This window comes from Lampetra fluviatilis, chromosome 1 (assembly GCF_964198595.1).
Source record: "Lampetra fluviatilis chromosome 1, kcLamFluv1.1, whole genome shotgun sequence".
NCBI classification, from domain to species: Eukaryota; Metazoa; Chordata; class Hyperoartia; order Petromyzontiformes; family Petromyzontidae; genus Lampetra; species Lampetra fluviatilis.
Window position 1 is genome coordinate 40,613,711 of NC_136275.1, and position 15,280 is coordinate 40,628,990.

Sequence of the window (15,280 nt, forward strand, 5' to 3'; positions counted from 1 at the left end):
GCAGCTGGTGCATCGGTCAGTCGGCCAAACCATGGCACCTGCTGGGTCTGTGGCGTGACTCCCTGTGCACCTAGCCTGGCACAGATGCCGTGGTGACCTCGCAGTCACTTCGTGGCGGGTATTGTTGGGGTTCTCCCCACGGTGATTATGATCATCATCATGGGGGGGTTTCACCCGGGACAATAGCAACCTCAGCCCCGACGGCACGCAGACAGTAGTGGCCACTGGCCAATGCCACCGATGATTCCTAAAGAGGATGAAACCAGTGCGACAAGACGTCTCAACTGTTCTGCTGCTGCTCCTGCTGTCTAAAACAATTTGGTCCACTCACTTTGACTCCCTTTGGAGTCGGACTGGATGAAGGGTTCGGGAAAACTGCGGCTCCTTTAAGGAACCGCTCCGCGACGTCAATTATGAATTAGTATCAATAATGACGTATTGATTATTAATAATTTAACAGATACATTGTTATGAATTATTATTGATTGAGGACTCCGTCTCGTATTCATCGCTTGCATTGCGGCTCTTGATATCGCGAGCTGTTTCCGTTTGACCGAATTCAAAACTAAAAGAACGTCTCTTCTCTTCACTTGGGTTGACGATCTCGGGACATGGGCGAGCCAAGAAGCCATGCGTGTCATCAAGATCGATCGATTAATCAATCGATCGATTCAACCATGCGAGTTCAACCCCCGATGAAGCTTGTAAGAGCTGAATGGAGTTCACAAGAAGTCACGAACAATCACTGCTGGTGAAAGACCCAGCGCAGGATATTCCTGCGTTTGATCTTCTCCGAAGCTCGTGGTCAACCCTTAACCGCATCCACTGCACAAACCATGGCAGTAGATGCGGGTTGCCTGATGATGCACAAATGGGAAATTAAAAACCCTCCAGCAGTAGAAGCGTGCGACCGTGGTCATCCAGAACAGAGACCGTGCAACGTGTAACGACGCAACGCCCAGATCCGCAAATCCGAAGGGGACACCACAGCGATGATTCACGACTCTGCTCCTGACGCGGCTGCCTGGGCTTGACCAGCTGCACGTGGCATTGCAGCCGTCGCTCTGCGCCTACATCAGCAGCAGCAGCCGCACCAACGGAGAAGAAGAATCGATCGATCTTTAGTTTACGTGCCAATATCCGCCCTCAAGTGTGCACCGTTCTTCCTTCCGATAACACATTCCTGCGGAGGGAGCTGGTAGGAACGTCGGGTTGCTCGGTCAATGGCCAGGGTCAACGGCGGCGTGGTGTATTCCGAAAAAATATGCCCGACTGTGAGGGCGGGCACAAGCCGGCGTGAGTAGGTTAAACGTTGAGTTTTATAAGGGCACCACGGGGTGACCAGCCCCTCCCCACCCTCCCCACCCAGCCCCTCCCCACCCTGCCCCTCACTCCCCACCCAGCCCCTCCCTGCACGACGGACGGACACAATAATCCCCTGTGGGCTGGTGTAACTAGGAGGTTCCTACCAGTATTAAGGAAGCCACTGGCAGCTGATGCACTTTAAAATCGTCTCGATTGAAAGCTCAACGACAAGAAGTGCTTTGTCGTAGAGTTTAATTGGGCTTCACCGGGCAGCGAGCAGTCAAGTTGACACCGCGGGAGACGCAACGCGTTTCGTCTGCGGCGTCGTTGTTGTTGTTGTTTACAAGGGCGACATTCTCACGCCTCGGCCGTCGCCTCGGTTGGGGGGTGGGGTGGGGGTGGTAGACCAGGAGGGAGGGAGGGAGGGGGAGGGGCCTCGTCGTGACGTCAGCGCGCACACGCAGCTCCCGGCAGAGGCGTCGCTCTTTGCGCCACGTGCGCGCCCCTCGTGGTGGTTGTTGGTTGTGCACCACTCGTGGTGGTTGTGCACCACTCGTGGTTGTGCACGCAGCTTCCTCCCGTAGGTGCTGGGAGGGTGACAGCGTCTGGTGACCCCCCCCCACCCGCGTGCTCCTCCCTCCCCCGCCTCGCACCACCACCGCCACCGGGGGGCATCCCAGACGTCTGTGAGAGAGGGAGACGCGGCGAGACAGCAGCCATCGCGGGACACCGTCCCGCCGTGATGTGACGCCAGCCGGCCGGGGTGGTGGGTGTCGGTGGTGCTTGCGGGGTGGAGCTGCGGAGGCTCAGGTCTGGCGGTGGACCGGGGAGGCTCCCGGTATTTGGATGACGTTGTGCTGTAGAGCAGTGGGTGACGCGAGCCTGAGACGTCTGTCTGTGTGTGTCCACCACTAGGGGAGACAAAGGCGGCCGGGCGTGGTGCTGGCCAACCACCCCCTCGTGTGCCGTGCCGGCCTTCGTAGCACGGGAGGATAGTTGTTGTCCTTGTTCATCACCACCACCACCCTCTTCACAACCACCACCAGCCAACAAACCCTCCACACACAGACAGACACACACACAGACACACACAGATAAAGACAAAGATCCCCCGTATAGCCATAACAGACTGTAGGGGCAAGTGCTGTTAGCGAGCACCTATAAAGGCCGGAATGGTACACGAGGTGGTGGGTGGCCAGCACCACGCCCGACCGTCTTTGTCTCCCCAGTAGCGATGTTTACACCGCACGAGGTACTCATTTCAGGCCGAGTCGACCTAGGGGAGGCCCAGGACCGGTTTAGATAATCGAACCCGGGTCGCCAGGTTCATAGCTCAGCGCGCTAACCGTTACACTACCGCTCCCCACGGCCAACACAGGCAGACACACACAGACACACAGGCAGACACACACAGGTACACACACAGGTACACACAGACACGCAGACACACAGACACACACACAGGCAGACACACACAGGTACACACACACAGGTACACACACAGACAGACACACGCACAGGTACACACAGACACACTGACACACACAGACAGACAGACACACACGCACAGGTACACACAGACACACTGACACACACAGACCCACAATATCGCCTGCCCGCTACCCCGGGGGTGGCTGGGGGGTTGAGGTTGCCTCTACCAGATGCCTCCATCCTCCTCCTGCTGCTGCTGCTGCCGCCGTGGGCCGCTGAAGAATCTGGGCTGACCGACCGACAGACGTCGAAAGCGGAAGAGAGGAAGAAGATAGCAACAAGAAGATAGAAGCAGGAGGAGATAGCAGCAGGAGATAGCAGCAGCAGGAGGAAGTAGAGGGAGGAGGAGGAAGCAGCAGCAGCAGCAGGAGGAATCAGCAGCAGGAGGAGGAATCAGCAGCAGGCGGAGGAACAGCAGGAGGAGGAGGAAGCAGCAGCAGGAAGCAGTAGGAGCAGCAGCGCGCAAGAGGAAGAGCAGCAGCAGGAGGAGGAGGAAGCATCAGCAGCAGCAGGAAGTATCGGCGCGTCCGCGAGTGCCGCCGCGCATGGGGCCGCCTGCGGGTTGTCGCGGGGGCACGGGCGCCGTGGCGGCCTCGGCTCTCCGCCGCCGCCGCCCATGGATCGACTGACGGCCGTGGCGGGCTGTCTCTTCGTCGCCGCCGACGTCTTCGCCGTCGTGAGCCTCGTCAACCCCGACTGGATCAACACGGGCACCACCCCAGGTGAGGTGGGTGCATCGCCCTCTCAGCCCCGCGTCAGTCGGGACCACCCCCCCCCCCTGCCGTATTACAGACGCGTGCCCCTTGTCATTCTAGATTTGAAGCTTTCGTGACTGCAAGGATTCATACTCTTTTTTTTTTTCGGTAAAGTCACGTAGGTAAAAAATAAAAGATAAAATAAAAATAAAAAATGATAATAGAAATAAAATTATAATAAATGAAAATAAATCAATTAAATCACTTCATTCTGGATTTGAAGCTTTCGTGACTGCAAGGATTCATACTCTTAGTTCTTTCGGTAAAGTCACGTAGGTAAAAAATGAAATTAAAATTTATAAAAAATAAAATATAAAGCCTCAGAAACGTCGTGATTTTTATTTTATTTTTATTAATTTAATTTCATTTTTTACCTACGTGACTTTACCGAAAGAACTAAGAGTAACAATTAAATCACGACGTTTCGGAGGCAACACAAGTCTCCGTCTTCAGGTGGGACCGTCACAGCTAAATTTACTCACTTGATACAGTAAATTTAGCTGTGACGGTCCCACCTGAAGACGGAGACTTGTGTTGCCTCCGAAACGTCGTGATTTATTATTTTATTTCTATTTATTTTTTACCTACGTGACTTTACCGAAAAAAACCTAAGAGTATGAACCCCTTGTACATCTCAACGTTCATCCTGCAAAGAGTCCCATCGCAATGGAGAAATGCAAACAAATATACGAGATATTGTTACTAAAATTATTATTTTCATGCCTGTGTTGAAACGGCCGCACGCCGTATGGATCTGAAAACTTGGTTTCCCCCACAAGAATACGGGGTGAGACGTGTGGGTTGTCTGCTATGTGGGTGTCAGCCAGCTCGATTCGATCTCAAATGAATACCCCGGTGCGATTTGGCTAAAACATCGCCACTGGAGAGACAAAGGCGGCCGGGCGTGGTGCTGGCCACCCACCACCTCGTGTGCCGTGCCGGCCTTCACAGGTGCTACTCGCTAACAGCACTTGCCCCAATAGTCTGTGAAGGCTTTACGGGGAATCTTTATCTTTGGTGTCAGTGGCGAGGACACGCATTCATTAGCAAACAAACCAAGCGAAAGCCGCATTTCCCGTGGAGCTCAAGGGGCTCTATCATTCGTGAGAATACAAAAAATTATCTCCGTTTCAAATTCTGACAGATGATTCTCGTGAAAACTGATATGACTGTGCCTCTTATCTTCATATTGTTTGCATCTCTCTTCTCTCATCTTACTCTCTATCTCGATTTATTTCTCTCTATCTTCACATTTCTCTTATCTCCCTACAAACTCTTTATTTCTGGTCAATATATTTTCTGTCTCATGAAAGCTAGGATTTGTGAATTGAAAGAGGTCCCACCAATAAATCTAGGGATACCGATTACATGGTTTTTAATTCCTTGTTTGTTTATAATCATACTCTTTGGTTCTTTCGGTAAAGTCACGTAGGTGAAAATAAGAAATAAAAATGTAGTTATTATAAAATAAAAATGTATTTATTTATTTTTTTCATCTACGTGACTTTACCGAAAGAACCAAAGAGTATGGATCCTTGCAGTCACGAAAACTTCAAATCTGTTTATAATCAGAATGTTTATTTATCCTGGAGAAATCCGATGAACTATGAAGCTCTTTAAATTTCGATTTAAAGCTTTCGTGACTGCAGAGATTCATCTTCTTGGTTCTTTCGGTAAAGTCACGTTGAAGGGAAGTAATAAAATAATAAAAATAAAACATAGTAAAATAAAATAATTCTAACGACGTTTCGGCTACAACGCAAGCAGCCGTCTTCAGGTGAAGAATGCGACACTGCCAAGCTAGGAGCAGAGCCGCCAAGCTCCTAGCTTGGCAGTGTCTCATTCTTCACCTGAAGACGGCTGCTTGCGTTGTAGCCGAAACGTCGTGAGAATTATTTTATTTTATTATGTTTTTTTTTTATTATTTTATTACTTCCCTTCTACGTGACTTTACCGAAAGAACCAAGAATATGAAGCTCTTCTTCACGAATGTCCAGTAGGCGGCTGGTCAGAAAGCAACAACATCAGAGTGATAAGTTATAGACAGAATTATTTTTTACATACAGAATGTTTAATAATGTACAGCCGGAGATGAATCCAGCAACTTTGGAGGCGAGGATTGGCGGAAACACTTTGTGATGATAAACCGTGTGGGTTGACAGGTATGTATATGATTGTATAATACTGTTCTCCCAAAGCCAGGCCCTCTGTGTATTATTTGGACTATTAATACCTAAGCATACTGAGCATGCTTGCACGAAAGTGTGCCCTTTATAAGGATGAATACATATTATATAATGCAACATATCACATATACGACGTCTTTAATTATGCATATTCGTTGGTAGCAGCTTGCGTCATGGTAATAATAAATTAGCGGTTGTGATGCCTCGACAACTCACGGTGCAATTGTAACCGTGGGATCCATCCTCCCACAATGACTTCGCACATCGCATCCTGCGCGCATGACTTGTTTACGGTGCCACGGTGGCTAGGAGTTGTTAACTACCTCGCCTCGTATACAGGAGGTCGTGGGTTTGATCCCGAACCTGAACGCCTGCTGTATATTTGGAGCTTGAGTGTCTCTCTCATTTAGAAACATGCGTTTCGAGTGTTTGGCTGCCGCTATAAATTTCCACGTGATGAAGATGAGCCACTTCGTTGAGCTATCATTTTTGATAAGTCAGGTCGCTTCTGAAAAAGAGCACTATAGCTGAGAACCCATTCTGTTCAACCCTGGGGGCGGCGGCTTCACACTCCGAAACCATCCTTGACGCGTGCGCTTTCAAACAAAATGCTAATTTCAAAAGCGGGGTCGCAGATTTGTACAACAGCATGGTTTAAATTGGCTTCGTCTCACACGGGGCTTGATGAAAGGAAAGCCGCAATTTTCCCACAAGAACACCTTGACTTCTACGCTTGTTACATTAACGAGACGGGGGGCCTGCCGGCACGCAGAGCCGCATTGATCTGTTGCGATATAAATCTGAGATAGAATAGACAATGAAAGCTGAGTCTCTGGGTTTCCCCGCGATATGAATGCCGCATTGTCGAGGGCAAGATTTTAATATTATTGAAGCTCTGCTTTAATGTCATACAAGAACGGAGGTATTTCCGCTTTGCCGAGAACTTGATTGTCAGCTCACAGAAACGTTGCCAGCTGCTGCTGCTGAACAATGTCTTTGTAAGTATCACAGTTGGCCAATTTGTTCTGTGTTTGGCAGTCACCTGCGTTATAATTGAGCCTCAATACCCCCACAGTCGCGCGTTCTATTCAGGCTGTTTATGCAACAAATACGACTGCTCTCGCAAAAGCTTCACCGTGCGCGTCACTTGGAGCTTCCAACCGTTACATTGCGTGTCTTCGGGAGTATTTAATTGCAGCGGTTGTCTGGGTGAATTAATGTTTTTGCATATTTGTGATTTCCTTTTACCTCGTTTTTTGTGGTCTGAAAAGTGTTTTCGGAACCCACGGGACAATTTGGCCGGGTGTTCAATCTCGTGCATCCGTAACAGCGGCACAACGTTTCGCCGCTTAAGTTGCCATCGTCCTGGATTCATCGTTACGAGACTTTGCCGCGCTGACGATTACACGCGGACGCACGGAGCCGACGCGTGAACGCTTTCAACCATAGGTCAGAAGTATATACATATTTATAAAACAAAAAAGTATGTATGTGCTCACAATTTTGCTTTGCAAATTCAGGAATAGAAAGTCCGTCACTTTATTTTTAACACCACTACGCGATGATTTGCGTCGCCTCGACCCCCACACACGTCGCTGACAGCGTCGTCCGTCCTTTCTCGTTATCTGCTGCCCCTCAGCCTCCTTCGCCTCCACCACTTACCCCGCAAACCACTTCGATTTGCGTCTTCTCGGTATTCCTCGTCGCACCTTTCAGGAACGCTTCCCCTCCCTACGTAAACCCGGGTATCGCCCTACCACGAATCCGGCACCAAAGATTCATGTATAAATATACATTTTAAAAAATCCTTCCCATCGCGCTTGACATTTTGGCGTGCGAATGCATGACGCCTACCCACTAATTGGACAAGGCGTGCAACCGGTGGTACGGGGATCATTTACGGGGGTTAAATTTAGATACCTCTGACAAATGAGAGACGGCAAAATAGGAGGGGTCTAGTGAGCACGTACAGACGACGCGTCTGCGTATTGGCCATTTCAGGCTCGTCACACACAAAGTGCTCGCCACAAATGAGCCATCGTAATCCCTTGCTGCAGATCTCGTCAAGGAGCATAAACCATCATCGCGCGAACTCCGCTCATTCCTGCAGCAGCAGCAGCAGCAGCGGCTTTTGGCTGCCCGTCGAAACAAAGACGGTCACCACGTCGCACGGCACTTTCGGATGCTCTTCTGCGGCCGTCTGGAACGCTCTTCCGATATTAGGAGGCCGCTGGAGCTGTGCACTTTTAAATAATCGACATTGAGAATGAATTTCTTGACACCTGCTTTTCGTGTTTAGCTTGTTGTCCTCCCCCCAGCACCTCCGATTAGCACGCTTGGCTACACACAGTGCGAAAGAAGTTCAACGTGCATGACACACATACGTACTTTACGTGACCGTGTCAGCTCCAGCGAGCTGCCTCGGGAGACGAGAGAGAGGCGCGGGGCTGGTGTCATTCCGCGTGGTCGCCCCCTGCCTGTAGGAGGGCCAGATAAGTGACTCCTTGGAGCTGTGCCGAAAATAAATGTTGGGCACGGAGGCGTCGCAGGGGCCGCTGTTTACACGGAATCAAGGAGGATGTTTTTGCGCCGGGATGCGCAGCGTCTCGCTTGCCAGTCGGAGCGTAAAGAAATGAAGCCCACGCGCTGGGAGAGAGCGGGAGAAAGTATCACGACGTCCGCTTTACCCTCTGCTGGATTTTTATCGATGTGTCTGTCATCGATTAGAGTTGCTTTTGCAGACTTAAAAAAAAGTTTTTTTGCATTTGCAAGTCATCTCCAAAATAAATCAGGTTTTTTCGTTTTAAATGACACCATAAAAGAAGAATATATATTTTAAAATAAATTGCTGCGCTCGTGCGCTATATACGTGACGGGCGATAGATTCCGTGGGGGGCGGGGGGATGCGAGGGTGGGGTTTAGGATCGTGACATTTTTTTTTAATTGCTCTCCTAAAAGTCGGATTCAATCGTCGTTATTGATCCCCAGAGGAATCCGATCAGCTACGAACCTCTTTTCCACAGACGTCCAGCATTCTCGCCGGCGTCCAAAGGGGAAGGTGTCCAAAGGTTCGTTCGTTTCTCAGTCCCCTTGTCCTGGTGAGGGTCGCAGCAGCAGCAGCAGCAGCAGCGTGTTGAGTAGTGGCGGTCCACACCTCCCTTTCCCTGGCGACAGAATTCACCAGTACACTACTACACAATACACTACACTATACACTACTATACACTACACTACTATACACAACTATAAACTACACTACTATGCACTACTACACTATACACTACACGACTATCCACTACTATACTCAGACTCTAGCTCTGCCTGGGGGGAATTCCCAGGCGTTCCCAGGCCAGCCGAGCGACATCGTCCTGCCAGCAGCAGCGTGTCCTGCGCCGGCCCCGGGGTCTTGGCCCAGTGGGACGTGCTGCTGCTGCTGCTGCCCGGCAGAGTTCCAGGGGGAGTCTACGGGGGGGGGGTGCCCAAACCGCCTCAACTTCTCCTCTCGATCCGGAGGAGCAGCGGCTCGACTCTGAGGCTCTACCGGGTTACCGAGCTCCTCGCCCGATCACGGCGAGTGGTGAGCCCGGCAACCCTGCGGAGAAACCTCTTTCGGCCCCTCGTACCCGCGATCTCATCCTTCCGCTCCTTACCCAAAGCTCGTGACCACAGGTGAAGGTGTCCAATGGTAAAGGCCGCAATTTCTTAACTCGCCTTGCCGCTGGCGGACGAGCCCCTACCCGCGACACGCGCAGAGAGCGCCCTCCTCTCACCCCGTGCAGGTCGGAGTGCCCACACGCTACCCCACCGCACGCGACCTGCCGGTTCGCTCGCTTGTGAATCGCCTTAACTTTCCCAGCCCTTCAAGCAAAATGTTTGTGTCGTTCTACGGTGGCAGATTGGTGGAGTGGAACAATTGGCCCATCGGAGCGCGACGCCCCATTTGGTCAGCTGAGACCTCTGTGACTGTAGAACCCCCCCCCCCGCTCTCTGTATGAACGTTGAACTTCCTTCGAGCCGTACGTGGCCGGAATGGGCTGGAGTAGGGGCGCAGGGGATGGTGTACTGTACGGTACTATCAACCGGAGTTTGATTCCCAGCCATGGCTTACGTCATGGGTGAGGTTCCTATCTCCCTCGCCAGGTATTCAGGAGGTCGTGGGTTTGATCCCAACCCTGACGCCTGCTGCTGCTGTGTATTTGGAGTTTGCGTGTTTCGTCCTCCACGTAGTCGTGTGGATTTCTCTCCGGGTCCTCCATTTTTTTTTCCTTATACATTTAGAATCAGAATCACGCGTTTAGAGTATGTGGCTGCTCTACATTTCCACGTGATGATGATCAGCCACTTCGTTAAGCTGTCATTTGTGGGCAGGGGGCTTCTGAAAAAGAGCTACATAGCTCAATGGTGGGCCTTACCTGGTAAAATAAACTAAAAAAAATAGTTGTAATAGTTTATATCTGAGCCGGTCCTGTTCAGCCCTCGACTAATCCACACCGACCAGCACGGTGAAGTATGGTCAAACAACTCCCATGACTGATACGGCATGGGGAGGCCTTAATCCAGCAGTGAAAAGACAAAGCGCTGTAAACTCTGATTATTATGTTTAGTTTTACTACTCTCTGTAGCATACTTCGTCAGCCTCGTGGGCGTTACAAAACTACAACATCTGTAAGTTAAGCCCCGGATCTTAAAAATAGCATTGTTGACGTGAGAACAAACGCCACGTTAGAATTCCACGGCAGCACGCAGCCAGCCTGGTGTTGGACCCAAGAGTGGTGACAGCCAAAGCTGATTAGTGTTAGTCCGTTGAATAAGATCACGTAATCACGTTCTGGTTAATTAGGTCAGGAAATCAAAGTAACAAGCCATGTGGCATTCATTGGCTACCTTTGCCTCCCACAAAGTGGGCCAATCATTTCACGTCGTAATAATAATTAGAGATGAAAACCACTTATCTGCAGGTCAACAAGGAATAGCTGTGTATTTATTTAACTCTTGTTCCGCAGAAATAATAATGTTGTTTGTCCACAAAAGCATCTCGAAGAATTGGAATGTTTGGCTGGGCGCTCGGCAACCTGTGGGTTCCTGGAGACATTCCGTGCATGTGAGGGGACCCCACTCGGAAGAGGTCCCCACAGATGGATGCTGACATTTTGCGACCCTCCCCCCTCCTGTCTTCCGGAATCCTGACAACCCCTTGCAGCCCAGTGGGTTCAGCCGCGGTGGCGAGATGTTAACCGTCTCGCCTGGCATGCAGGAGGTCTTGCGTTCGAAACCTGAGTCTGCGTGTCTCTCTCCCTGTGGCCGGGTGGATTTTTCTTCGGTTTTTTCCCTCCATGTTTAGAATCAACATCACTCGTTTAAAGTATTTGGCTGCTAAAAATGTCCACGGTTCGTGGTACGGCGATACCCCGCTTTACATAGCTCAGTGGGCCTTACCTGGTAAAATAAAAAGTTTGATTTAGTTCAGTGTTAACGATGGCATTGTTAATATTAGTGCTAATTATATTTCAGGAGTGTTAAATCGCCGCTTAATGCAAATTGAATAAAAACAAACCCTCGTACCCAATCCAGAATGTGGAGATTTATATGTCAATTTTTCTTTTTTCTGGCATTTGTTTTTTTATTTTGTAATATCCCTTCCAACATCCCGTGGTAATTTTTTTTATATTAATTTAGCACATTAAACGTGGCGAGCCAAAAATTGGATTTATAGAATGACTTACCTCAAACAATGCATATGAAATTTCCAGTGTCAACCACAGAGGACTGGAATTTACCACCGCTGCAGTGGCCTATCTTGAAATCGCTTCAGGCAGCTCTCTTTACCATCGCAGCCTTTGCCAATTACAGCCTCTAGACTTTTATCGCGGCTTTACCAAAGAAAATGAGAAGCACGCAAAAAAATTAAACGAATTGTGGCGATGTCTGCCGAACGTATGCATTTCTATTTCGCGCGATGCATTTCACGTTATCTGCTCCCTCGGAGCGCGAAGGCGGGAGAGATTCATCGCTGCCCGTGGCAGCAGGGGGGGGGGGCAAGGGGCAAGGGTTTGAACGTGAAGGGTTAAAGGAGGTCGCGTGCCACGAGAATGAAAATCCTGAGCAGGTGGCGTATGCGGGGACGTTTGAGTCATTAAAATGTAACCACCCATGCTTCGGCCGTGGTAAATGATTAAGCCGGAGTGTGTGTATTTTTTTGCATTTTTCAGGAGAATCCTGCACGATATTTGACTTGTGAGCACCGCTGGGATTTCCCGCAGCCTTCGGTTAAAATCACAGCGTCGCCAATGCACGGTGACGGTGGGAAATACTAATAAACTGAACTATAAACTATTTGTATTTTACCAGGTAAGGCCGCACTGACCTCTTTTGCAGAAGCGAACTAGCAATCTCTAATGATAGCTCAACGAAGCGGCTTATCATAACGTGGAAATTTGTAGCAGAAAATACTTTAAATGCACGTTGATTCTAAATGTGGAGGGAAAGGACCGGAGGACCCGGAGAAAAAAATCCACGCGGCCACGGGGAGAGAGACACGCAAACTCCAAATATATAACAGGCATCAGGGTCGTAATCGAACCCACGACCGTATGTATACCAGGCGAGGGAGTTAACATCTCCTAGCTACCGTGGCGCTCCCTGCACACGCGAGTAACCCAGCTCAGATCTTAGCGGTGGCACAACGATCGCGGGAGAGGGAAAATGCTCGACCAGCACGCCCCTGGATGATGCGGCACGTTTCTGATTTATTTCTGGGAATACGGCGATGCGTCTTGTACACAGTTGTGGCCGGGCTTGATAATAGTAACAGACCCACGATTGATCACGTGATTCACTGAACCTGCCGAGTCACAACTAACGCAATTTATAAGCAGGGCTGGCATCCGATTGAATTTGCGGAAGTTTTTTTTCGAATGAATTGATAGCGCGTGGTACGTCTTGTTACGTTTCACGTGTGGCAATGATAATAATTATTTTCGCTCCGCGTAGCAGCACTGTACAGTGCAAGCCAGCCGCCTCGCTTCAGCCCCCAGTGTGAATTTCGCAATTCGTTTTTTTCTTTCTCTTTCCGGCGGTGTTCGTGCAGCGGCACGAGGTTTAGGTCTCACCGCGAATATTTAATAAATGCCATCAGATAAATTCTCTCTGCGGTACACCGATCCTTACAATGGATTTCCCGTTATTTGACGATGTGTGAGTGTAATGGACACTGCAGCATTTTCAAAGAATCCAGCTGGGTTTTTTTTTCAATCTATCGTGGCGATGGTAATGCAGCTCTCTCAAGCTGTGCCCTTTTCCGTGATTCCTGCTTTTAATGTAGATCGATAGCGGGTGACAATCAGCATTGTGACTTTCACGCATGATAAATCTTTGACATTACAAAATAGTTACGGATGGCTGGGAAAAAATGTCAAAACTCAGCTGTGTCTTAATGTTCTACATGTGTTCGTATCGTGAAGTAAAGGTTGGGGAAATCTGCTCCAGATCACGTGTCAATGTTACTCTTCCTGATCTGTCCACGCAGCTTATTTTATCATGACAAGACATGTGGTGCAGCTTGACACATGTTCTAAACAAAGCGTAGCTATACAATAGCTCAATATGGTTTTGCGCGAATGAGTCGGGACAGGATCTTGAGTAGTGGATATGTATGTAGATTTCGATTTAAAGCTTTCGTGACTGCAGGGTTTCATATTCTTGGTTCTTTCGGTAAAGTTCACGTAAAAGGGAAATAATAAAATAATACAAATTCTACATAATAAAAATTGTCACGACGTTTCGGCTGCTTGTGTTGTGGCCGAAACGTCGTGAGAATTTTTATTATGTAGAATTTGTATTATTTTATTATTTCCCTTCAACGTGACTTTACCGAAAGAACCAAGAATATGTATGTACATGTACCTATATTGAACTTCTTTCGCACCATACGTAGCCCACCGTGCTAATCGGGGGGGTGCGGGGGAAGGACAACAAACAAAGTTCATAGCTCCAGTGGCTTCCAAATATCGGAAGGCAAAGCGTTCCAGACGGCCGCAGATGCGCATCCGAAGCAGCAGCAGAGTGCGACGTGGTGACCGTTTTTGTTCGACGGTGAGCCAAAGTCCGCTGCTGCTGCTGCTGCGAAGACAACCGTAGATTGCACAGTGGTGGTTTATGCATTTTTTTAACAAATCCTCGAGGATGGACGCAGCGGTAGAGGATCTTGTAGACTGAGTGAAGCGGTGAAGCTGGCGAAAGGACGAGACGGAGAACCACTGCGGACCTTTGTTCGGTTCCCATCGTCGCTAACAAGCCGATGGCCAGGGGCAGGCGGCGGCGCACAGTTTGGCGTTGCGCTTGCTCCAACGCGAGCCGCCATCTCTCCACTGCTGGACGGAGACGCTCCACAACCGCCGCGAGGCAGGCAAGGTCTCGTGCTGCGCTGCGTGCACGCCTGGCGCCAACTTCGCTCCGTTGCCCCCCCCCCTCCCCCTCCTCCTCCGCCGCAGACGCCTTCACCATCGGGCTGGCGCGCCAGTGCCAGACGATCCGCGGGCGCGAGCGAGCGTGCACGCCGCCCCGGCTGCCCGCCGAGTGGCTGCTGGCGTTGCTGATGATGGTGTGCGGCGTGGCGCTGCTCACGGCCGCCTGCGCCCTGCTGCTGCTGTCGCGCTGGCGCCGTGACCTCGCGGTGCACGCCCGCTGGATCGCCTTCGCCGCCAGTGAGTCGGCTGCACCGCCAGCGGTCGCGGTTCTCTCCCCCCCCCCCCCCACCCCAGGGGTCGGCAACATCATCAATAATATCGGTTTTCTGGGTTAGATCACGATCTAACCCAGAAAAACTATATTATGGATGAGAGTCCAGTTTACCGTGGAAGTCCAGTTTGCCTTACCATGGAAGTCGTCATCAGCAGGGTCAGCCTTGTGAAACAGATGTTGCCGAGTTTGTAGGTGCTTCTGGCAAGAGCACCCCATGAGAACTATGGGGCCCTGTCCAACGCAAATCGCAACATTGCACACACACTTACAGCGGTGCCGTAAGGAGCGTTTCGGGCAAAGCGAGTGTAGAAGTGGAGCTCAGTTCCCCGTCTTGGTATTGGGGTGGGGGGTTAGCAGCGAATAACCGCGATGGAAAGGCCGATCCAAATTTATTTTTAACGGAATGTTTTGCAAGAGGAGGTTGTTGCTTGTGGATTGATGCACAAGCCTAAAAAAACAACCAGTGAAAGGGGATCGCTCCCTGGAGCCTGGCTCCGGATTGCCTCCCCGCTGACACGAGAGAGATCGCTCCCGCCTCTGCGGCTGCCTACGCCACGGAGAGGTTCGGGAGAGGAGTCGGCTGCTGGTTAGAGAGCTGTGTGTCTGTCTCCCGACCGCGGTTGCGGTGATGGCTGGAGGGGGAAGGTCACCCAGCCAATTGAAATCCCTGAATCAGGGTGCAACCTCAATCAGTGTAGGTCGGTCTTCGTCCTTTATTTTAACAGATAAGAGGGGCCATTGAGATTCGTCATCTCTATTCGTGCACTGCTCCTCCCCGGGTCTGTTTTAATTTATTTACAATTG

General features: G+C 50.3%; 1 protein-coding gene across 1 annotated transcript; it reads left to right on the forward strand.

Moving 5' to 3' along the window:
* Positions 1-2,354: 2,354 nt before the first annotated feature.
* Positions 2,355-14,774, forward strand: LOC144936109 (uncharacterized protein C16orf52 homolog B-like). Its single transcript, XM_078862975.1, has 3 exons — positions 2,355-2,825; positions 2,876-3,518; positions 14,227-14,774. The coding sequence occupies exons 2-3, from the start codon at positions 3,413-3,415 to the stop codon at positions 14,535-14,537; spliced, it is 417 nt and encodes a 138-aa protein (XP_078719101.1). The 5' UTR covers positions 2,355-2,825; positions 2,876-3,412; the 3' UTR covers positions 14,538-14,774.
* Positions 14,775-15,280: the final 506 nt, after the last annotated feature.